Raw genomic sequence first — 24,606 nt, 5'->3', positions numbered from 1 at the left:
ACTAATTCCTTCTGCAACTCATCCTTAAAATTTACACAATACTTCCATACGTAGCATGGCCCTTTAAGTGAAACTTTTAATAGTGTAGAGTAGATATGTTAAACTCACGATGTCACGTGACGTTGTGCGACGTATTGGGACTGTTTTGCCATTGCCAGCAATGGGGTGGGCATGGCTTCTGCGTGATGTGTCTGGCCCGCGGGCCGGCAGTTTGACACTCCTGGTGTAGAGGCATGTGGCCAATATTTAGAACATAAACAGGGTCCACTACTTTGCCCCAAAAGCTGATAATTGATTTAAGGATAATATTCACTTCAATTAAATGTTATTGTAATATACAAATAAAGTCCAACTTTTTCTCCCATTCGTCAAAAGAGTGAGTCACATTGAATATCAATGGAAAGGGCCATTTCAAAGTAATGTTTGAGAGTACCTTTGCAAAAATGGTCTTGACATATATAGGGAGGTCTCCTTGTGGACTTCCGAAGCCTCCTACGATGCTAAAACCCAATCCATTCGAGCCTTTCTCCAACACAATGATTTTAGGTTGAGGTGCTCTAAAAAACCAAACAAACAGGAAACACCCATTAATACATTGCTTGTTTAATATGAGGAAAAACAGCATCACTATAGCTGGCTCATTCCATCAGAGCAATGGCTGTCTTCCACTGCTTTTGCCTATTTTGTTAATGGCTCCCAAGCTTAAGATCTTTCAGCCCTGGAAGCTCTTGATGGGAGATAATAAAGAATAGAATACAAAGTATGGATTCCATAATTGATCCTCCCAGGAATTAGCTACGTGCTTGCAATAATGCTGTCAAATCCCACCCACTCCCGGCAATACTTCTCTATCTTTATTTTCAATGGCTGAAATCACAAAATATAACATTTCCCACAACTGAAAATGCTATGTGCTACTGTTCTCTGCAACTATTACTACTGTTAGAATTCATGAAACAAAGAATGCACAGCACTTAAACGCTACAGATCAGGAATACATACGTTTTTTAATTTGACTGAAACATTTGTTTGGTAAGGTAATTGTTTTTGACAGGAAGCTTTAGCATAATTCACCTACTTCCTTTTTTCCTGGCCAGATGCCCTCCAGATCTGTTGGGAGTGCAAGGAAGTCTGGAGAAGACAGAGTTACTTTTATGGGGAGAACTAGTTAAGAGAGATGCGGAACTAGATATAAGCAGGCTGCGTGGCATCATAGGTCAGGATTAATTCCATCACAAGGATGGTGTGATGGAATGTAGTCTGGATTCCCAGGAGGGAGGGTGTGCATTCCAGAGATGCAAAAGACAACTCAGTTCAGATAGTTTTGTGTGAGAGAGTGAAGATGGCTACACCTTAATAGTTCCCAGAGTATATGCATTAGTGGAGTGGTACTTTGCTTTAGTTTGGCAAGATTCTACCTATGGGTGAGTAACAATGTAGAAATCTGTTGGGGAGTATCACATCATTTATTTGTTGGGTTTGGGAGCTTGACAGATGGAAGGCTGCATGGAAAAACATGGTCTACTACACAGACAGAATCATTCCAAACAGGATGCAGCAACAAGCTAGTGCTCTGCCTTGTATGCCTTGTAGTTGAAAGCACTTCATGAAGAACAGGGTAATGCTAGAAGACAGCTTGAATACCCAACTTAATAATGGTACATGCTATTTGGGAATTACTGCCAGTAGACTAAAGAACTTGAGTGATGTGACCGTATTTCCAGTCATAAATTCCTGCAACATAGATGTAGAGATAGGTATTTATGTTTATTTAACTAGGAAGATAGTAACAAGGACAATCTCCATGGGCCTGGTGCCTAAATGAAGCAACAATAGAAACGAGAGTTCAGCAAAGTGCTGTTCCTATAGCTTTGACATGCATCTGACTAGCAGGAAACTAAGAATTGGAACAATTCTCTTTTACACCGGGGTGTCCAACCTTTGCAACTTTAAGACCTGTGGACTTCAACTCTCAGAATTCCCCAGCCAACATTGCTGGTTGGGGAATTCTGGGAGTTGAAGTCCATAGGTCTTAAAGTTGCTAAGGCTGGACACTGTTCTAGACAAAATAATTGAACAAGAAAGTGCTTGGCAAAAGATTGCCAAGTCTCTTGAAGAAAGACATATTTCAAATGCAAGAACTAATTCAATATATTACAGCAATATACGTCTGTGTGCTGCGATTCATGAATCCAAGTGAGGTATTATTTTCTCAAAAGAACAAATTTGTAGAGCATTTATCAAGACATTTTTGGGAAGATTCCACATTTAATTTCTCTAGTAGAAGATCATCTGGAATTGCAGCTGTCATAAATCATCTCAAGCGAAAACACAACCAGGCAGAAGGATAATAAACATGACAACATGTCATTGGGGGAAAACCCACCCAACCTCAGAAGATCTGCTTGTTCTTTTAATCAGTCAAAAGAATGAAAACAAAAATCTTCCAGCAGCCTGAAAAATCCACAATAGTATATTTTGCGCTATTGCAAAATTTGTCTGAAATTAGAAGCTTGAAAGCAGAAATATTTACATTACCTATCAGGAGAGAGGACCATAAAAGTTTTCTACAAATGTTCCAAAATGAATATGGAGAGGGGAAATTAGAAATAGTGAAAGCGTGCCTGATTCCGATTCATGAACTAATACCCATAATTTGTATTTGGATCACCATATATTCAGATGCACAGGGAGATTGAGGGCTGCTTAAATGTCCAAATATCTTGCAAACTTAAGGAAGACAGAATTACACAATTCATGCTATTCTCACAAGTCAAGCTATTCTCCAAAGCGCCCGAAGGCAGGACAAGAAGCAATGGATGGAAACTAATCAAGGAGAGAAGCAACCTAGAACTAAGGAGAAACTTCCTGACAGTTAGAACAATTAACCAGTGGAACAACCTGCCTCCAGAAGTGGTGAATGCTCCAACACTGGAAGTTTTTAAGAAGAGACTGGACAGCCATTTGTCTGAAATGGTATAGGCAGGGTTTCCTGCCTGAGCAGGGGGTTGGACTAGATGACCACCAAGGTCCCTTCCAACTTTACTATTATGAAGCTCTAGATTATGTTCAATATAATTCTGCACTGGGTAGCATTTATACAGAACTTGAATCATATGAATAATGGCCTATCCTGACATATGCAAGGAAAAAGGCTCATCCTCAAAGTTGGGAAACAGCAGAAAGTTGAAATAATCTGACAGTGTAGAAGATGCTAATGCAGACCTGAGCATTTTATAGCCCGTGGGCAACTTTTAGCCCCTGGGTTGTTTTTGTCCAGCCCGTGGCACTGTTGGAGGGGGCAGTGGGAGGCAGGGCAGCATTGGCAGGCTAGCATTGGTCAAGCCAGGGCAGGGACCCTCCACAATAGTCCCAGTTTCTCATATGGCCTATTGGAAAATTAATTGCCCACCCCTGCTCTAATGTAATACACAAAATCCAAAGGCTTGCATGCATGAAAAAAACAATTATACATCTATCAGTCTCTCCTCATAACAGCGTTTTCATTATTTATCCTATTTTCTATCAATAAATGACACAAGCCTCAAACTAGTGCATGAATCTGTTCTTTCATCTATCAGATTATCCACAAATGTGTGTACTTACTCTGGGTACTCAGAATGATGCTCAGGGGGTGGAGCAAAGTTAGTGTTGGAAGTCATATTCTCTATCTGGCTGGCAATGGCACTGATGTTGGTGTCAGCCACCACCTACAGTGCAGTGGAAGAAGAAACAAGTATCAACAAGGTGTGACTTAGTACTATTAGAAAAATACTAGCAATGGGCTATATTTGATGGACATATTAATGGACCAACCAGAAGCTGAAGCACCCATAATGTAGGCTGCTTAAGGCTCAAGTGAAAACTGATAGATTAATAAGTGAATCAAGAACATGTTTATACAGTTACTCCTTTAAAGAACTGATTCAGCCACCCAAATTGGAGCTGGGGGAGCAAAGATTCAGACCACGCGTGACTCTTTAAGCTTAAAAGTTCATTGTAAGTGTTAATCCACCCTTACAATGACTTTATCTTCAAACGCAGGCAGTTCAACTCAACTTTCCAGTTAGAATGAAATCACTGTAAAACTGCTCATATTTCCTGGATTTTTGTTTGCTTTTAATGGCAGTAATCTATTCCTGTGTGTGTGTGTGTGTGTGTGTGTGTGTGTGTGTGTGTGTGTCATTGGCAGAAAAAGCACACCAAAGTTCAAAAATCTCACAAAAAGCTTTTTCTTATCTCATTACCAGGACTGCAAACAGCTGATTCAATTATTGAAGAACATCCGAACAGCCAGGCTGGATCAAATATTCCCTGGAGATCCTAATCTCTCCTTTGCAAAGAGCATTAACACATTTCTTTGCGTCCTGCCCAAGACATTCTGACAATTAGCATTTCCACAGCTTTATATCCAGTCATCTGACCTTTCCTACCCATTTACCATGAGGTCATTTTGCTGATAATAGAATTACTTACTGATGTGTCAGTGATGAATATCAGATTTTTAAAGAATGAATTCGCTTCTTTGGTATGAATTCAACTTCAGGCCAACAAAGAGCATAGTCATTTAAACACAAAATACTGTTCGTAATTTTATGGACATATTGGGATATTGATACAGAGGATCTGAATATGGTAGGCTGTGAAAACAACTAACACCACTTTTTAAAAATTAGCCATACATGTAATAGATTAAGGCTCTTCTAATGTATAATTTAAAATGTGTGATAGCAAATCTGTATTTTTTTCCTCTCTATGTTAATTATTTTTAAGTAAGAAACATATTGCAGGAGACAGAAATTATTTTAAAACTTGAACATCTGATAATCTGCTTCTCTAGAAGTGCTAATGTAACTGAAGATATATATATATATATTTATCTCACATGCCAGTAAATTGAGTTTCCTGCATTGGTAAAATATTACTGCCTGTGTAGTATTTAAAGAATAAGTATTAGCAATTTGTATTAGTATTTGATTAATAGCAGAATATGGCCACATCCTTGGCTGTCAATGTTATTTTCACATTATTTTAAAGCAGCTAACCATATCATTTGACTAACTGCACATTCCCAATGTTTTTTTTTAATCCCATTTATATCCTGCCCTTCTCCGAAGACTCAGGGAAGCTTACAATTTAAAGCACAAATCAATGTGCTTAGCAATAGCCTTCATTCTATGTATATGCCTGCTTATTAGGGCTTTCGCCCCCCCCCCAAGTGGCATTATTACAAAGTCAGCTTATTGCCCCCAACAATCTGGGTCCTCATTTTACCTACCTCGGAAGGATGGAAGGCTGAGTCAACCTTGAGCCTGGTGGGATGCGAACCTGCACTAATTGCAGGCAGCTAGTGTTAGTTAAGAAGGCATTAGCCCACTGCTCCACCAAGGCTCTTGTTATTCTGTTATTCATCTGCTCCAAAGCAAAAGCTTGTCTGCTCCCCCAAATTCAATTTTTTTCACCTTGGATTTTCATTGGATGTGGTTCTTGCTTGATATGGTTCTAGCAGCTATTTCAAATAGGCTCCATAAATATCAACTCAGGCACCACCCTCCATGCCACAAGTGGGCAATTATGGTTTCTTTACAACCTGTGGACTTCAATTCCCAGAATTCCTGAGTCAACTATGCTGGCTCAGGAAATCTGAGAGTTGAGGTCCACAGATTGTAAAGGGGTCATAGTTGCTCACTCCTGCTCCATTCAGTGAAAGTATCATGGGCACAAACACAATATCTATTGACTTGAATCTCATTACACAAACCTGAACAACTTATATTGTTCAACATAATTGCTGGCTGGGGAATTCTGGGAGTTGAAGTCCACAAGTCTTAAAATTGAGAAATACTGTGCTTAAAAAATGCTGCAACCTCTGAATCACTTTGCAATATTTATTCCATTTCTATAAAAATCCCTCTTTTGAAATAAAACAAGAAGTCAGAAAATATTTCAGTGTGCAATCCTTAAAAGATTTTCTTTTGCTGGGATCCGAAAGTGTTACTCTCAAGACTGATTTCTGAAAATGCTCAAGTAAAATTATTTATTTTGTTTTCAGAAGAGCTTGCCGTTAATTTTTTTTAAAAGAATGCTTTGTATTTCTGCAGATGCTGTACTTTTTCTGTGATTCAGCAATTCTTGCCACCAGAGTTTGCTGTTGTAAAAACTGATTTCAACTTTTAAATCTATTTTCCTATTTCAATCAATCTCTTTGCAGGTTATTGCAGTTTAAGATATACACAGATCTATCAGTGATGTTTATTAGCATTAAAAACATTCAAGTTGCACTAAAAAAAATGAATGTAATTATTTTACATTCAGATATCACCCTGAATTTAGAGTGTTGAAATGTTTTTTTTTCTGTGCAAGATTATAGGTAATAGGTAATAGCTTTAGACATCCTGTATTTTAGGTTTTCTTACATAGGGACTTTCTCCAGATTGTTACGTATTCAAATTCATTGCCACTTTCAGTTCATGCATTTTTCTCTTTATTTGTGCATTTTCAATTTTATTTATTTTATCAGTGCTCATAGAATGTGCTCTAATCAAAACTGACTCCAAGCAGCATTCAATTCCCCTCTGTGGGGAATAAACCAAAAGCAAAAAAATATACCATACAAAATACAGCCGGTGTACAATTGCATATCCAAGACCCAGAGAATAGTCAGCCCATACAATTACAGCAACTGCCATTGCTAAAGGCAATTGGGTTGCCACTCAGTCTAAACACATGTGTATACAGATTAAATCAGAGGGCAGAAATGAAATGATGTAATTGCCTTAGGACTGGGCTGTAACACTAATTTTAGAAATTCTTCAAGATAAATGTCCAAGTGAATTCAGAACAATTAAAAATGAGAGAGAGAAAGAGAGACAGAGAAAAAAAAAGAGAGAGAATGCTTTTTCTAAGAACTGATTCACACAATTGTTTAGACAGATTACGGTATTTTGATGAATAGAATTGGAGCTGGATAAGTTTTTTCAACTCATATAGTTTCTTTTCATATAACTTTCAGATTCAGATACACAGGTACTCCTCAACCTACAAAAAAAATTGAGCCCAAAATTTCCGTTGCTGAGCAATGCAGGTGTTAAGTGAATTTTGCTCCATCTTTTTTTGCTACAGTTGTTAAGCAAAACATTGCAGTTTTTAAGTGGATCTTATGATCATTAAGCAAAGCTGGTTACCCCCATTGACTTTCTTGGTCAGAAGCTGGCTGGGAAGATTACAAAGGGTGATCACATGATACCGGGACCATGCTACTGTCATAAAGACATGCCAGTTGCCAAGCGCCCAAATTTTGGTCACATGACCATGGGGATGCTGCAACTGTCATTCATGTGAAAATCAGCCATAAGTCACTTTATTTCAGTGCCGTTGTAACTTGGAATGGTCACTAAATAAATGGTTGTTAAATTGATGACTACCTGTACTGTTTACCAGGATTGGAGGTGATTACATTTATAGTAAAAAGCTAAGCAAAAATAAATGAAAAATCCAAAGCTAGATAGATGACATAGCCAACTCTGTCAATATTTTACTACCTGATCTTAGACAACAGCAACAATAAAATCTTCAATTTGCATTCAGGATGTATCACTTGGCAGATACATATTCATTTTCAGCTGGTTCCCAACAGATTTCTACAAATGAACTCTTTTCAGCTAAGTAAACACCAACTTTTGCTTTAAATATATTCAGTATAAAAAATGTTTTGGTATAATAGGTAATAGTTGTAAAATCCCACTGATCTGTACTAGTAGAAAGTTAAGCACCTATCTTCCAAAATCCTGGCAATGTCCTGCAAAAATTAATGAATATAAAATGCGTAAGACTCACGGCAAGGTATATGATTATTACAGCCCAACAAGATATATTGAGATTTGTGATAAGGTGTCTCACTTTTAGTAGTATAGGTCAACTAATAAAAGAACCACCTTGCAGTTTATAAACAGGAAAAAAGCACATCTTCATTTTTGCCTTCTCATATTAAATTAAAATGAGAGACGGATCCCTCCGGTTAAAGCACTGCGCCTTGGCTGAAAGCCAGTTGTATTATAAATCATCACCACTGTTAACAAAGCCTTTTGTCTTGCTGAAGAAGATGTTACCTGAATAGAAAAGCTTCACCAAAGCTCCATAGAAAAAGAAGAATCTGTTTTTAGTCAGGTTAATTTTTTTTGTCTCCAACAGCATTGAATCAGTTTATCAATATAAAGTACAGAAGTACAGAGAAAAATGAAAATAATGGACAAATAAATCAGGAAAGGGGGAAGAGAGAAAAGTGTAGGGTAAAAGGGAGAAGAAAAAGAAAAACATTGACTTTTGACACCTCTTGGTGCAGTAGAATAAAACAGAAACATAAAACCTCAACTTTTTACTTTTATATGACAATACGCTAGTCATTTCTCTAACAACAAGCTTGCTTAATCACTAAAACCCAAAATTAAAGTTTAATTTTTTCCACCTCAAGCACAAAGTCCAAAAGCAGTTTCCAAGTAGAAACAAAATTAATTGTGTTGTTTTCTTTAACCAAACAGTCAATTTAGCCATTTCTGCCGAGTCCATCCACTTTTGCGGCCATTCGTCCATTGTGGGAATCAGAGAGGAATCTGTTTTACTTTTAAAAGTGATGGAAACTAAAAAGCAGATATTCTTCTATCATCTCTGTTAGCAAGAAAATATTTCTTCCCTTTTAAAAATTTCATTCCACCATACGCCCAGTTATATGGACAAGAATAAAATGTTTTTGAACATAACAGGTTTTTCTTTAATCCTGCGTTAATTGACATCGGCAAGCACACTGTGATGTCTTGTGCCAGGCACATTCAGACCATTATTTAAAATTACCACTGAAATCATTGACACCATTGCACAGTTGTTGTTCAATTTATCATCATACCTGCAGGATGATGCTCCCATAGGCATTCTTCAGCAGATTTACTACCTCAGCATGAGACAGACCATCCAAAGGCTGCCCATTAATACTGACAATCCTATCACCAACCTAAAAGTAAGACAAAAAAACCAGAACATAAATAGAAATATTGGTAGCATCAGGGATACTGGAGAGATCGACCTGTTTTGCAAGTGTGGCGCTACACAGTCATGTTTCTTATTTATAAAAACACAATAGACCAATTTATAAAACCCACCAGAAGTATTTCAGCCACGTGAATTTGTCTCTAAGATTAATGTATCTTCTAAGGCAAGGAGGTTTCAGTGCTAGTAGCCCATATGTGAGCTCCAAAAGGTTGAAATATAAATTTAATGAATAAATAAACAACTGGCCATTGAGAAGATTTATTTTTAAGATACCGTAAAGCTGTCATTCGTGATTGATTGTTACTCTGGATTTGTTAACCTTATTTTATTAATAGCGTTTTTTAAATTCTTTGATCTGTTTCTATAATTTGTGAGCTGTTTTCAGCAACTATTTTCTAATTCAAAGGGAAATGTATAAATAAATAAAATAAAATAAAAATACACAAAAAAGAACTATTGCTTCAATTTCACAATCTAGGAGCAAAGAGGAATCATTGTAAATGGAAGAAGAAGATACTGGTAGTACGTGAAACACTATTTTTTTCCCCTAGAGGTACTTGGTGCAGTGAAGATGTTAGTAACAACTGCTATTCTTTTTTCCCTGCAAGTCATCCAGTATCTTCTGAAATTGAAAAGAAAGAAAGAAAGAATATAAAGTTCCTGTTTTTCTATGTTGTATTCACAAATTGGAAACTAGATGACATGAGTTCACTGTCTTGATTGCAGACATCGTACTGCTGAAATGCAATTTTCCACAATTGCTGTTATTCACACCAGTGGGCAAAAATGACGTTCTTTTAGCAGCAAAATGAAGGAAGCACTTATGAAGTTGGAAAAAGAAACATTTTTGGAGGTAATAAAAACAGCAACAGCAGCAAGAAAATGGAGCCAGTGTTTATGCATGTATCAGTCACTCTTTCACTTACTCGTAGTTTATGCGTGCGTGCTGCCACTCCGTTGGCTTGAATCATAGCAATGAAGATCGGAATATCTGCCAGGGGACTTCCCTTGCCACCAGCAATACTAATACCAAGAGGATCGTTCAGGCCCTTAACAGAGAAAGCACGGTTATAAGAATCCCTTACTCTGCCCAAGTTTCAAATATATAACCTGTGGACCTGGCGTCACATGGAATACAATTAAGCAAGGACACAGTGTGATATCTTGTTCAAAAATTCCATCTCCATCTCTCAAATTTTCAAATTGCTTTAGCGACATTATTAAACACACGCAAAGGAAGCATTTTTTTTGCATTCATTGAAAGCACTGCCATTTGTAGGAGTGTGAGATTTCAATGACATAATACTAAAATCTTTTAAAAATATACAGTACACCAGACTGCTAATATTCTCTAGTGCAGGGGTGTCAAACTGAGGGCCGCATCAGCATTGCGGTTGCCCTCAGGGGGCCGGGTGGGTGTGGCCTGGGTGGGCGTGGCCTACTGGGTGGCCATGGCTAAAGTGCGTATGGTCTACTGAGTGGGCGTGGTCAGCTCTACATCGTTCGCATCAAGGGTGCCTATGGGGGCCTGAGCAGGAGTGGGACAGATCTGAGGGTCTCTGGCAGAAGGAGGGTCTCTGGGCCAGGGCCAAGGCAGTGGGGGCCGTTCCCTCACTGTTTCCAGGATGGCTTCACGGGCTGCATGAAACCACTTCGCGGACCGGATCTGCCCCCGGGCCTTGTGTTTGACACGTCTGCTCTAGTGGGAAGCTGAGATACTGTGGTCAAGATAATTCCACAACCTTTTTTATTCATTTGTTTAATTTGCAAATAGATCAGAACACTGTAAATTTATTCATTGTTTACACCCAGGACAAAATAGCATGGTTTTGCTCTTTCTCTCTAAGTATATTAAATAATAAGAAATTACTGACCCTTGTTATTTCCACAGTTCTTGGGCTTATGTCTGCTCCAACTGACAACAAAATAAATATACAGAATAATTAAAAGCTAAAAGTATCATGATATTATTACTTCAAAATGATCACAAATACAGTATTGTGCTCCTTTCCCCAAACTGAGGGTTTTAAGATGTACTGTATTTGTCTACAACTTCCTGAATTCAAGATCAATATGGCCAATAATTTGAAAGCCAGTTTGGTCTAGTGGTTGAGGCACCCGCTAGAAAGCCAGAGACTATGAGTTCAAGTCCCATCTTAAATATGAAAGCCAGCTGGGTGACCTTTGTCCAGTCACTCTTTTCTTAGCCCAGCCCACCTCATAGGGTTGTTGCAGGGAAAAATAGGAGGAGGAAGGATATGTTCGCCACCTTGAGTTATTTGTAAAAATAATAAAGGCTGGATATAGACAGATAGACAGACAAACAGTAAAGGGGGCTAAAACATTCTTTAAGTTCTGGGAAACAGTAATATTTGGAAGCCTCCTTGATTACCTGCACTATAAGAGGGAGAGAATTTGTAAGATTCTGTTATTATAGCCAATCTCAATAAGTTCAGTTGTGTTCTTGATCAAACTGAAGAGCAGAATATCCATTATAATTCACAGAAATGTAAAATTGCTTGTTCTCTCTCATACCTGAATTTCTCTGAGAAGGATCGGCAGATGATCTCTTAGTACTGACTAAATTCTGCAAAGTGGAGATAACTGGAGCAAATGTAGGATGAAAGTGGCTATGGACATTATGCTGGCTCATCTGAAAATCCAAGAAAAACCAGTAAGGCGCAAGATAGAATTTGCAAGGTTGTTCCACACTGTTTTACACTTTCATTAGTTATAGCATCTATCATTAGATCTGTTCATTAAACCACGGATGATACTTATGTTATCCAAGATGCTATCAAGACTTTTCTATATCACTACTAACATATTCACACAAAGACCCGCATCTCAGAATTTAAAATGGATTTTTCTTTTTTTTAAAAAATGTATAGAACAGGGGTGTCAAACTCAATTTCACTGAGGGCTGCATCAGCATTGCGGTTGCCCTCAGGGGGCCGGGTGGGTATGGCCAGGGTGGGCATGGCCTAGTGCGTGGGCGTGGCTAGAGTGTGTATGGCCTACTGGGTGGGCGTGGCCAGCTCTACATCGTTCGCATCAAGGGTGCCTATGGGGGCCTGGGCAGGAGTGGGACAGATCTGAGGGTCTTTGGCAGAAGGAGGGTCTCTGGGCCGGGGCCAGGGCAGTGGGGGCCGTTCCCTCACTGTTTCCAGGATGGCTTCGCGGGCCACATGAAACCACTTCGCGGGCCGGATCCGGCCCCCGGGCCTTGTGTTTGACATGTCTGGTATAGAAACACACATGAGCAAAATTCCAATTTGGCTTTTTAGATGAGGGAAGACATATTGTGACAACATGATGAAGAGTCAGGGAGTCTGGCAACTGAGGCTAAAAAAAGTTGGAATTTATTTCTTGCACTTCTAACTTTCTTCAGACTTTTTATTCCATCATATCTGGAGCCCAGCTGCTGGGAGGCAGGAACAAAACTCTACCACTCTCTTAATGAAATAGATTTTCAAGCTGCAGAACACTAATCAAATGTCTGGATCAATGTTTCCCCTCTATGCCGAGGGAATTCATTAGCAGTAGCATTCTGTATGCTGGAGAAAGTCTAGCAAAGTGCAGAGGTAATACCTAGATTTGACTTGTTTAGTTTAGTTTAGTTTAGTTTAGTTTAGTCCAGTCCAGTCTAGTCCAGTTCAGGAAACTAAATTTCATTTTTGATGTGTGCCGTTGTGCCCACAGCAAAAAAAAAAATGACAATAAAGGTTATCTTATCTTATCTTTAGTTTAGTTTACGTAAGGGAAAAATAAACGGTGCCTCAAAAGTTTGGAAGTTGGGCACAGATTGGGGAATGATCCTAAACTGAAATGAAAACATATGAGAAATAATACTGTTAAATATCTCTATATCTTCCTGGAAAAATGCACATTGTTTTGCTGGATAACTTTCTAAAATGAGAATATAACGTACAGTGCTTCATTATTATCAGGATACGAAGGTTTGTTTTAATTGTATCTTATTTCCTTCACCGCATGTAAAATGGATAGATAGCATGAGATGACTATTGTGGCTACAAGTGGCTGGCGAAAATTACTCTGCTCCCATATCCTTTTTGAAATGAATGGTTTCATGAAAGATCAAGTAAATGCATAAGTGTACAGAAATTATAAAAAACTTATTTCTAAAGCAGGATTTTTTTTCCTGCCAGTTAAAACACAAAAATTGTCCCAACTATCAACGTGGCCCTCAGATAATTAAAAATGATGGATCTAAAAAGATTTTTTTTTGAATTAAAGTTATATTTAAATTCAAAGGTAATAATTTTATTCCAATGATCACATCAGACAAGACAAACTATTTACAAATAATTTTTGGGATCTATTACTTTATCATTCTTTTTAATGCTTTGCCATCTGCTACGAACCTGACTGTTTTGAGATGTCTTCCTTGAGGATAACAAAGATCCCGCCCTGAGTCGTCCAATCTCCAGCTGCACAAGTCCTTGGGCACACTTCGATATACAAAATACAAGACAATAAGTATTCATTTTTATTGATTTCCCTCCAAAAGTTATACCTTTAGATAAACCTTGACCACTTAAAATGCCCTAGTCCCTAGAAGTCCTGGCAACATCCATTTCCCAACTTGCTCTTTTTCTCCAGGTTAAACTCTATTATAAACTCAATTAAAAGACCATATTTTAGCTGTAGAAAATATACCTGATATTGTATTCAATGCAGTACACTGTGTCAAAGGACTGTACAACTGAAAATTATTTTTAGCTGTATACATTGAGCTAAACTGTGGTTTGTTTAATTAGTGAATGATCCATATTGGCCCAGTTCACACACTATGTAATTCTGTAAACAAGCTATGTTATGGCTTAGTGGGATCTGCAACTGATCTTGTCTTTTATTTTATGAGGAATAATCAGAAAATTAAGTTTTGAATGAAGGCAGCCTTTATACACTGTAGCAGTATCTCATAGTAGGATTATACTGTCTGCTCTTTTACAAAATGCATGTTCAAATATTTTACTGATAAACTTGGTTTATTTCCATTATCTACAGTTAAAATTAAATAGAGTGGATAATTAAGCATAAAAACTATAGATAAATCATAGCACATAAAATTGAATCTTCTACCATGCTTGTTTTTATGAGATTGAACTGTGTTTGAACACTTTGGCTGAATTCAGTATTTCCAAGCAATGTTACATTTTACATAGACTCAAGTACATACTCACCTTAAGAATGGTGGCTACCACCTCTTGAGAAGCATGTCTGACATCCTCACCATTGACAGATAATATCTGATCTCCTTGAATTAGTCTTCCATCGAGATCAGCAGCTCCTCCTTTGACAATGTCAGAGATAAACACGCCACTTCCATTTCTAACAACACAGGGAACATATGTACTGGATTATTAAACAACTAAACTATAAATGCTACTTATCTGCAGTTCCATATTGTTACTTATTTCCAGCCCAAAAGGCTTTTCTAAAGACAATAATATCTCCAAAAGCAATTTTCGCGGATGGTCTCCTCAATCAGAAAGGTCACATTCTGTCACTTATGCCAATTTATTGTGGTATGCCAAATTGTTCTGCTATACCACTAAGTTGTTATCATCAGTAAATTTTCAGATAAGAAGCAATCGCTATCAATTTACTTTTGCATACAGGATCATAATGCCAATGTGATACGAAACAATGTGATGGAGAACACACAATCTTCCACTGAATATTTCATTTTAAGTCACCTGTCCCTGAACTGGTAAAATGCTAGTATAACTGCTAGCATAGCACTTACAATAATTCCAGCATTTTATGTAAATTTTATAAATGTGATATAGCAGTAAGTGCCACTAGGACACTTGTATGCCCTCTCTGTTTCTACTATAAGAATAATCTAATTCCGATCAACCATATTCCTTACCTTTTCCCTACAATGCTAAGTCCTAATCCTCGGCCCATTTTTCGTTGTAAGTCTACATAGAAAATCTCCAAATTTTCTTCATCTTTATAATGAGCTTCATCTCTATAGACAACAAGCTGCACTTTCGGAGGGGTTTGCCTCAAGGCAGTAATAGCATCTTCATGACTGGCGTTTCTCAAGTCTGTGCCATTAACCTAAAATAAAATAAAGCATCCAATTGGATGTACAGTTTACTCACTGGATTTTAATTAGCCCGGTAACAGGCACATTAGCATGAGCCGCCCAGACTCGCCTTCTGGTGAGACGGGTGACAAATAAATTTAACAAGTAAACAAACAAACAACACATTTTCCTAGGGCCTCCCAAAATCACATTTTTGGAAAATTGCTTCTGTCATTCCAGTACCTCTATCCCAGGTTAGAGTTAAGGCAGGGGTGTCAAACTCAATTGACATGTCTGAGTTAAGGCTTACACAGATTCAGTGTAAGAAATTCTGCCAATTCATCTGAAGGATAAAATTATGGTTGAACATTTCAAGAAGGCAGTTTTCACCTGTCCCCATTTGAATTTTATTCAGTTTGAACTCCAAAATCTGATTGCTCTTAGTGAGAACAAGCTAGGAGTGAAAAGACAAATTTGCTTTAATTAACTATACTTACGATTAGAGCTGCTAATTATTAAACTAATATACTAATTATAGTTAAATCATAGTTCAGAAACTAGAAGCTCTCATCAGGTTTTGGTTTTTTTTAAGATTGTACTGTGGCTGAGTACTGTGATTGAGCCAGCACTTATGCATAATATTGTTTTCTATAATTCACTAAAATAAATCATGCTTCTTAAACAATTGAATAAGAATGTATCCATTCTTAATGTCTGATAAAATTATTTGAAAATGTAGATTTCCAAAATCCTTAGTGCAAAGCATGATGATAGAAAAGGCAAGTTCTGTATTCTTTTCTGAAGGAATAATACTGAAATTCTACCGTAAAGTCTACTAATTTCAGTAAGGTTTATCCATGGGTAAATAGACATAGTACAGTATTGCTTTCTGACCCTGCTGTTTTGTATGCATAATAAAAATCTACCTGTTTTTCTCTATTTTTTAAAAAAAATTCACAATTTTATCCTTTGAAAGCAAAATAATACTTTCATATATTCCAATAGATGGCACACCATACCACAGCAAAGCTTTAAATTGGTCTTAAAACAAATATTAATATTAAATTGCAAATGGAGCCAGAACACTGTTTTCATTATCATCATGGCCAAATAAAAATATCTCTTGGTTTTAACTACAACTACTGCAACTTGAAACATGTACCCTAATGTAATTTCTTGAACAGATCTGCTATTATGCTTTATTCATCTCTGACAAAGCAGTTTTCATATGTAAGGATATTTTTAAGACCTCCCTCAACTTCTACATTACATTACTAGATTAATCTAATCATCTTGCAAGACATTGCCTTCAAAATGGAAACAGTAGTACATAGGAGAAAGTTATTTTGGCGTAGTAATTAATGAAACCGAGCTGAAAAGCAGGAGAAAATTAGTTATGGCCCTTTCTTGGACACAAAGCTGGCTGGATGCCTTTAGGCCTGTCACTTTCTCTTAGCTCTGGGGAAAAAAGCAATGGTAAATAACTTCTGGAAAATATTGTCAAGAAAACTTAATGGACTTTTCCTTGTAGTTGCTAGGAGTGAAGACTAATTTGAAGTCACACACCTCCTAAGAATATTTATAAATTATATAATATATGATAAGAAATATTTGTGGGACTCAAACAATTAATACTAGATTTTGAATTTATGCACTGCCCAGTTGGAGCAAATTCTCAGTCATAAGCATTTCAACACATCCATACAGTTAGCCCGAAGACAAGAGAAATATTCAAAAAAGTAAACTTGAAACTCACTTCCAGAATTTGATCACCAGCCCAAAGTCGACCATCTCTAGCAGCTGCCCCTTCTTCATAAACTTCATGTATGACTATGGCATCCTAGAGAAATATACAAGCTTTATATCAATACTTACAGTTTAAAAACTGGTAGTTCAGAACATAGAATGATTGATAAGCAGACAGATAGGGAGGGAAGGAGGTAATTACATGTCAAATTTCTTATTACACATAAATATATTACATATTAAAAGGGATGCGGTGGCTCAGTGGGTTAGGATGCTGAGCCTGTCGATCAGAAGGTCGGCAGTTTGGCGGGTCGAATCCCTAGTGCCGCGTAATAGAGTGAGCGCCTGTTACTCGTCCCAGCTTCTGCCAACCTAGCAGTTCGAAAGCACGTAAAAATGCAAGTAGAAAAATAGGGACCACTACGGTGGGAAGGTAAGAGCATTCCGTGCACCTTTGGCGTCTAGTCATGCCGGCCACATGACCACGGAGACATCCTCGGACAAGCGCTGGCTCTTCGGCTTTGAAATGGAGATGAGCACCGGCCCCTAGAGTCAGAAACGACTGGCACGCATGTGCGGGGGAACCTTTACCTTTACTTTATATTACATATTAATAGATATTGTGTTAATGTTTAAGATCTGCTTTAATACTGTATGCAAGTTTAGGCTGCATCAATAGAATATAGTGTCCAAATCACAATAAGTTAATAGTTCCATTATATTCCCCACTGGTCAGACTGAAACTTGAGTACCTGTATCACCATTTAAGAATTCAGACAAATTGAAACAGATTCATAAAAAGGCACAAGAATGATCCCTTGACCTGGATATTCTGCAGAACTATTGACCAGTTTCCCACCTACTAGGGAAAAGATTAATGAGAAAGTGGTGGTGTTGATCTGGATCCAGTTCAATTTAGATTCTAGCCTGGATATCAATGGAAATGACATTGATTATACTTGTGAGTGTTTACTGGTAAGAAGCCTATGGAGGAATATGATGCAAAGTGCTAGCTATCATCTTTAAAGCCCTTCATATTTCAGTCCTGGGGCTATATGAGACCATTTTCTCCTTGTAACATTTGAGATAATTATCTGATGACATTGGGATAATGCGGGGTCACTTTGGTTCTGGGATTGCCATCTGGGAAGAACCATCAAACCTTGCCTTTTCATTATGGCTTCCATTCTCTAGCTTGAGTCCTGGATGACCCAAGTGGTCTCCTGCCTCCTAGCTTTTAGAAAGTTAGATTTAGAAAGACAAATTTTGGCTACATCTGTGGTTTTTTTTTCATCTGAGAGTAATTCGTATTAGACTTCTACCAATGTTAATATGAGAAGGTGATTCATTTAATCTTGGGGATATCTAAATCGACAGATTTAATGAAGAATCAAAAGTTTGAAGGACTTCATGGGATAATTTAATATGACTCTTTTCTTACACTACATTGCTGCAATTCAATATCCCCCCCCAAAATCCCAAAGTTTAACAGCTTCTGCAAAAATGTTGTTCTAGGGACAACGATATACATATTTACTGAAAGGAGAAGAGGCAACAAGCAGGAAGGATGCAGAGGCTGCTTTTATCTCTTCATGAACTACGTTACTTCCTTTGAAAGAATATGCAGATGCCTTCATGGGTTATCGCTTTTAACAATGAGCCATGTAGGATGCAGAATAAACATTTCAAATTGGGCAGAAGACAACATTTCAGAGAACAATATCAGGGACACAAAGAATAAGCATATAAAAATCAGAAAGCGATTCTTGTAATAAGTAAAACAATACTTTCTAAGCTTGGGTCCTTGTGTTCAGAAGGACAGCTCCATATAAAACTACTATATAGTTTTATAGTAAAAAAAATGTATTTAAAAATAAAAGAACAATGAAAACAATCACTGTCCCCGTCTCATTCTTTAATTTTTTTTCATTCGGTGCTGAATGGGCATGTAGAATCCAATTAATACAAAACTACCAAAAAGGTTTGGGAGAGTGGGACATCTGGGCCTGATTCAATGGGTGTTGTTGGGGGGGCAGCAAAGGCGGCCTCTACATCTGAGAAGGGCCTCCTTGTAGCCATGATTCACTTATTTGGGGCACTCTGAGAAGGCATTCAAAGGTCTGGGACAGGTATACAAGTAGTCCTTGACTTACAAACAGAAATGAGCCCAAAATTTATGTTGATAAGCAAAGCAGTTTGTTAAGTGAGTTGTTCCTCCTTTTAAGACCCGGTTCAGACAATTCAAAATAAAATTGGATAATCTCTTTTAGAAATATTTTACTATCACGTGGGAAGTCAACCCCAAGCCCCAGCCAAGAGAAGGAAATATATTTCCTCAAAGGATCTTGAAGAGGCAGGAAAGAATGCTCAGTGTTCTTAGTAGCCCCAGGTCTCCCTTCCCCAAGCAGAAACCAATTCTGTACAAATGCAGATGTAAATCCAGGATGGTTGCAGGCCCCCAGCTGGGAGATTAAGAAGAAAAAGACACCTAAAATCTATATACCCCAGCCCCAGGGAAGCAGGATATGACCTTTGGACATAATAGGATTGACCTACCACCATCAAGAATACCAGAAAGGCACACCCAGACTCAGGTCAGAATACATGACACAGGAAATACAAAGCCTGAAACAGGAAATAACTCCAAACAAAAGGCTCCAGAGGGTATAAAAACCCACTCCCTATATGTGCTCAGTCCTTTTTCTGCTAGAAGCATCTTTCTGTCTGGTTTTCCTCTTCAATAAACTATAACCTTCTTCTTAAAGCAGTCGCCATGTTGTTTATCCCCGGCTTGGACTGAACCATGATGAAGACTTTTCCTTCAACAATCAGGTACATAGTCCAGTCAAAATTAGCAATTATTCTCATATATATAAACAGATGTCCTTTTACCCTTCCAAAGACATCAGAATCTTGTCTTCAGAAAGCAGTAATCTGCCTCCATTTCCCCATTATTAAAGTATCATTATATCTCTCTCTCAAAAAAAAGAATCTTAATTTTATCTGGAAACAATCTTTGGCAAGGCTAGCACATTAGCACAAGACAACAGTCTGTAAGTCCATTGAGTTTCTTTAGGAAATATGATTAAAATTACATTTGGTGTATTTACTTTCTAAGCTTGTTAAACGATCTGAACAAAGCACTATCTGCCAAGTCTTTCTTTCTTTCTTTCTTTCTTTCTTTCTTTCTTTCTTTCTTTCTTTCTTTCTTTCTTTCTTTCTTTCTTTCTTTCTTTCTCTTTCTTTCTTTCTTTCTTTCTTTCTTTCTTTCTTTCTTTCTTTCTTTCTTTCTCTTTCTTTCTTTCTTTCTTTTTCTAAACCACTCATATCCTTCAGAGATATAGGAGAAAAGTACACATATTTCTTAAAAAGGGAACTGAAAATTTAAATCTTTCGATACATAAAAGGAACACTAAGAACAAACATTTACAAAACGGTTTGTTGTTTCTTCTGAAACAAACATTTACAAAACAGTTTGTTGTTCCCTTGGAACATAAGTGAACTATCAGTGTATGACTAGTAGCAAAACTTTCCACCTTTTTCTCTTCAATTTCGGTTACTTCCACTTCCACAATTGATATATAGCTTTTTTTTTGCAAACTTGCATTTATAGTAAAATTAAATATCTAAAGTTCTTTGAAAGCATTACTGCAAAGACCCAACATGCGTGACCACAGAAAAGGGAACCAGAAATAAATCTCAAAGATGCTTCTAAAAAGTTAATCCCAATGTTGATGAGGGAATCTTACCCATTCTGTCTTTCAAGAATAACATTTGGAATTTATTTTTGATATAAAGCCAGTGATCGTAGACAGAACAGTTAGTGGGAGTTCAGGAGAATGTGTTCAATTTAAAAAACATCTTTCCTGAAGGAGCGCTACGTCACCCAGAGCAAGGTGACACGAAATGAAAAAGACAAGGAGGAAAGTAACAACAGCTTTGCCCTAAAGCAGTGCTTTTGATCAAAGGATTGTTTCGAAGCTTCGCTTTTTCTTTTAAACCATGCAGCTATCAGTATTTACAACTATGATGCTGTTGCAAAATGTTACACTGCCGTATCACATTTCTAATTGCTCTGTTTGGGTTTTGAGGGACATTAGTGGCCATTTATTTACAGAACACCACAGAACCGCAAACTGCCGATTTAGGAATCAATCTGTTTACAGGAAGCTGCATAATTAAATTACAATTACTGATACAAAAATATGGTTTACACATGCTAACAGAGCGATATCGCTTTAGAGGGGGGGGAAATGAAAAATTCAACCAGCATAGGCAGAAAATTAGAGAATGGGTTGGGGTTTTTTTTAGTAGTACAGCAGTCGGTTTTTCAGATTGCGTCTCAAATAAACAAGATATCAAAGATCTGTGTGTCTTAGCTTAGACAAGAACTACAGTACAGTCTAAAAGTAAGATATGTAGATTTAATGTTGCACAAATCATAACTGTAAGTCCTTGACTTACAGCAGTTCATTTAGTAACCATTCGAAGTTACAATGACAGAGAAAAAAGTGACTTATGGCCACTTTCCACACTTATGACCATTGCAGCATCCCCATGGTCACGTGATTTATATTTGGAAGCTTGACAACTGGTTCGTATTTATGACGGTTGCGGTGTCCTGGGGTCATGTGACCATTTTTGAGATCTTCTGACAAGCAAAGTCAATGGGGAAGCCAGATTCATTTAACAACCATGTTACTAATTTAACAACTGCAGTGATTCACTTAACAAATGTGGGCCAGAGAAACAACATAGTCTAGCGCGGATGTATACATATACATGGCGAGAAAAACGAATCTTGCGAGTTTACCGGACGGATGGCTTAGGGAACAAAGCTGTTACAGAATCTGATATCCTACTAGAAATACTTCGAAACTTCCCCCTAGAAGGGAGCAACAGAAACAGACCGTGAAGTGGGTGTGTGGGGTCTAACAGTGCTTTGAGCTCTAAGCGCATAGCGCTTATAAGCAGCATCCTGAATACCAGGAAATGGGCTTCCTATAATCTTCGCAATTGTCCTTACCACTCTCTGTATGGACTTTCTATCTGAGGCACTGCTACCACCAAACCAAACCGTAATGCAGTTTGTTAAGACGGTCTCAATCGTACTTCTGTAAAAAGTGGCCAGGACAGAAGGAGAAAGATGTGCTCTCCTCATCTGATGCAGGAAATGCAGATGCTGGTTTGCACACTTCACTAAGGATGATGTGTGGAGAGATCAAGTCAGATTGTGGCTTATCTGCACCCCTAGGTACTTAATACCATTGACCATCTCCACAGCTGCAGCTTGATACAGAGTGGAATATGGCTATGCTGGCTCTTTCTAAAATCTACAATGATCTCCTTTGTTTCATTAACATTCAGAACCAGGTTATTTTTATTGCATCAGTCCACCAGAGACTTCACCTCTTCCCTATAAGCATCTTCACTGTCGTCCTGGATAAGACACACCACTGTCTGTTATCCACATACTTCACAATATGATTTGTAGCAGATCTGGCACAGTCATGGGTCATCAAGGTGAACAGTGATGGACTCAAGACACAGCTCTGTGGGGAACCTGTACTCAAGAAACTTTTCAGGGTAAAAAAAAAAGTCAAGATGGTAGTAATGACAGTGTGACAGTATCACAAGGCTCTGTCTTAGGCCCAGTAATCCTCAATATCTTCACAAATGACTTAGATATGGGAATAGAAGGGGAACTCATCAAATTTGCAAATGCCACTAAACTGGTAGGAATAGCCAACACCCCAGAAGACAAGCTCAAATCCAAAAAGATCTTGACAAACTTGAACAATGGGCCCTATCCAACAAAATGAACTTTAATGTGGAGAAAAGCAAAGTTTTACATTTAGCCAGGAAAAACCAAAGGTGTAAGTACAGATTAGGGAAGACCTGACTCAAAAACAGTAACTGTGAGAGGGACCTTGGAGTCCTAGTGGATGATTACTTGAATATGAGCCAAGAATGTGTAGCAGCAGCCAAAATAGCTAATACAATCCTGGGTTGTTTAAACAGAGGCATAGAATTAAGATGATGTGAAGTATTAGCACTGCTTTATAAAACCCTAGTAAGACCACACCTGAATACTTCAACCAATTTTGGTCATCATACTATAAAAAGGATGTTGAGACTTTGGAAAAAGTTCAGAGAAGAGCAACTAAAATGATCAAAGGCCTGAAGACTAAAACAAATAAAGAATGGCTGCAGAACTTGGGTTTGGCTAGTCTTAAGAAAAGAAGAAATAGGGATGACATAGTAACAGTATTCCTGTATTTGAAGAGCTGCCACAAAGAAGAGGGGGTCAAATTATTCTCCAAAGCACCAGAAGGCAGGACAAGAAACAATGGTTGAAAACTAATCAAAGAAAGAAGCAACCTGGAATTAAGGAGAAAGTTCCTAACAGTGAGGACAATTAACCAGCGGAACAGCTTGCCTTCAGAAATTGTGGGCGCTCCATCACTGGAGATTTTTAAGAAGAGGCTAGACAGTCACTTGTCTGAGATGGTATAGGTCCTCCTGCCTGAGCAGGGAGCTGGACTGGAAGACCTCCAAGGTTCCTTCCAGCTCTATTCTATTCTTTTTGATAGAAGCTCTGCTCATTTTCATGTGGGTCTGCACTCTGCAGATAACCCTGAATGAGATTGTTGCAGAAAGTATACCTAATTGATTACATCATCATAATTTTTCTCAATGGTCCTAGAGAAACACTATGTTGCAATGACATATTTATATCCAGAGCCCACTTAGAAGAGACATAGGAAACCCAAGATGTGGTATTGTGGGTTTGCTGAACTGCAACTAATAAGCTGAATCGAGGAGCTGTTCACAGTGTGCTAATTCTGCTCCAGGAAAATGATCAGCCCATGCAGTTTGGTTTCAATAATAATCAAAAGGTAGGCAAAATTTATATATGGATGTGAAAGTTTGCATTCTTGGAGGGAGAACAGATCCATGTGCGATTGTCATTAGGTACAAACAGCATTAACAACTCAAATGCATAGCCAAGTACCATTGCAACAAAATAGGCAATGTGATGTAGCTGTGTGTATGTATGTATGTATGTATGTATGTATATATAAACCTAAATAACCAAAGATATATATAATATATATATATATATATATATATATATATATATATATATATATATATATATATATATTCATTTTTTAAAATTTGAAAGAAAGCATATCCATATGCATTTTAATGTAATTTTTCATACCAAACTATCAAATGGTTTCAAGGAAACCACTAATATTAGCCTTATGCTTAGTTGAACCTTGTAGCTACATCTGGTCCCACTATTGCAGGTTGCATACTAGTGCCTTTATAGTCATAGCCTTTCAGATTTTAAGCCTTGAAACCTACCATTTTAATAGCAATATTCATTTGCATTTCTTCAATGTACTCTTATAAAAAGTTTCCTGGTTTATTTTGATATAATTAAATTAATTTAAATTTTAATGATTTAAATATTTTTAAAACATATTTCTGGCAATCATGTGCTGTAGCAAATGGTTGAGTTGTGTTTTAATAAAACAGAAAAGAAAGAAACTTGACAAAAAGGTAAAGCAAATAACTACTTTGCTTTGATGAGGTAGCTTTATTAACCCCACTGCCCCCACTCCCAAAACATGCTAAGTAAGCAGAAATTAGAATAAGAAAATTATGCTTAAGTTGCAAAATTCAGGTAACCTACTTCTTAGGCCTATTGATATCTTGCAATTTTTTTTTTAAAAAAATCTATCTAT

The 24,606-nt window shown here is 37.5% G+C and overlaps 1 protein-coding gene across 1 annotated transcript in view; it reads right to left on the bottom strand.

Moving 5' to 3' along the window:
* Positions 1-24,606, bottom strand: part of PATJ (PATJ crumbs cell polarity complex component) — a 167,885-nt gene that overhangs the window by 4,897 nt on the left and 138,382 nt on the right. The window contains exons 35-44 of the mRNA XM_081325227.1: positions 16,860-16,943; positions 14,942-15,135; positions 14,250-14,397; positions 13,428-13,514; positions 11,578-11,695; positions 10,917-10,957; positions 9,969-10,091; positions 8,900-9,004; positions 3,607-3,710; positions 434-557 (exon numbers count right to left, since the gene is read on the bottom strand). Coding sequence (XP_081181353.1) covers positions 434-557; positions 3,607-3,710; positions 8,900-9,004; positions 9,969-10,091; positions 10,917-10,957; positions 11,578-11,695; positions 13,428-13,514; positions 14,250-14,397; positions 14,942-15,135; positions 16,860-16,943 — 1,128 coding nt within the window. The remainder of the gene's footprint in view (positions 1-433; positions 558-3,606; positions 3,711-8,899; positions 9,005-9,968; positions 10,092-10,916; positions 10,958-11,577; positions 11,696-13,427; positions 13,515-14,249; positions 14,398-14,941; positions 15,136-16,859; positions 16,944-24,606) is intronic.

This window comes from Vipera berus, assembly GCF_964194415.1.
Source record: "Vipera berus genome assembly, chromosome: 3".
Taxonomy (NCBI): domain Eukaryota; kingdom Metazoa; phylum Chordata; class Lepidosauria; order Squamata; family Viperidae; genus Vipera; species Vipera berus.
Note: the sequence above shows the minus strand (reverse complement) of the source record. Positions and strands in the feature narration are given on the sequence as shown.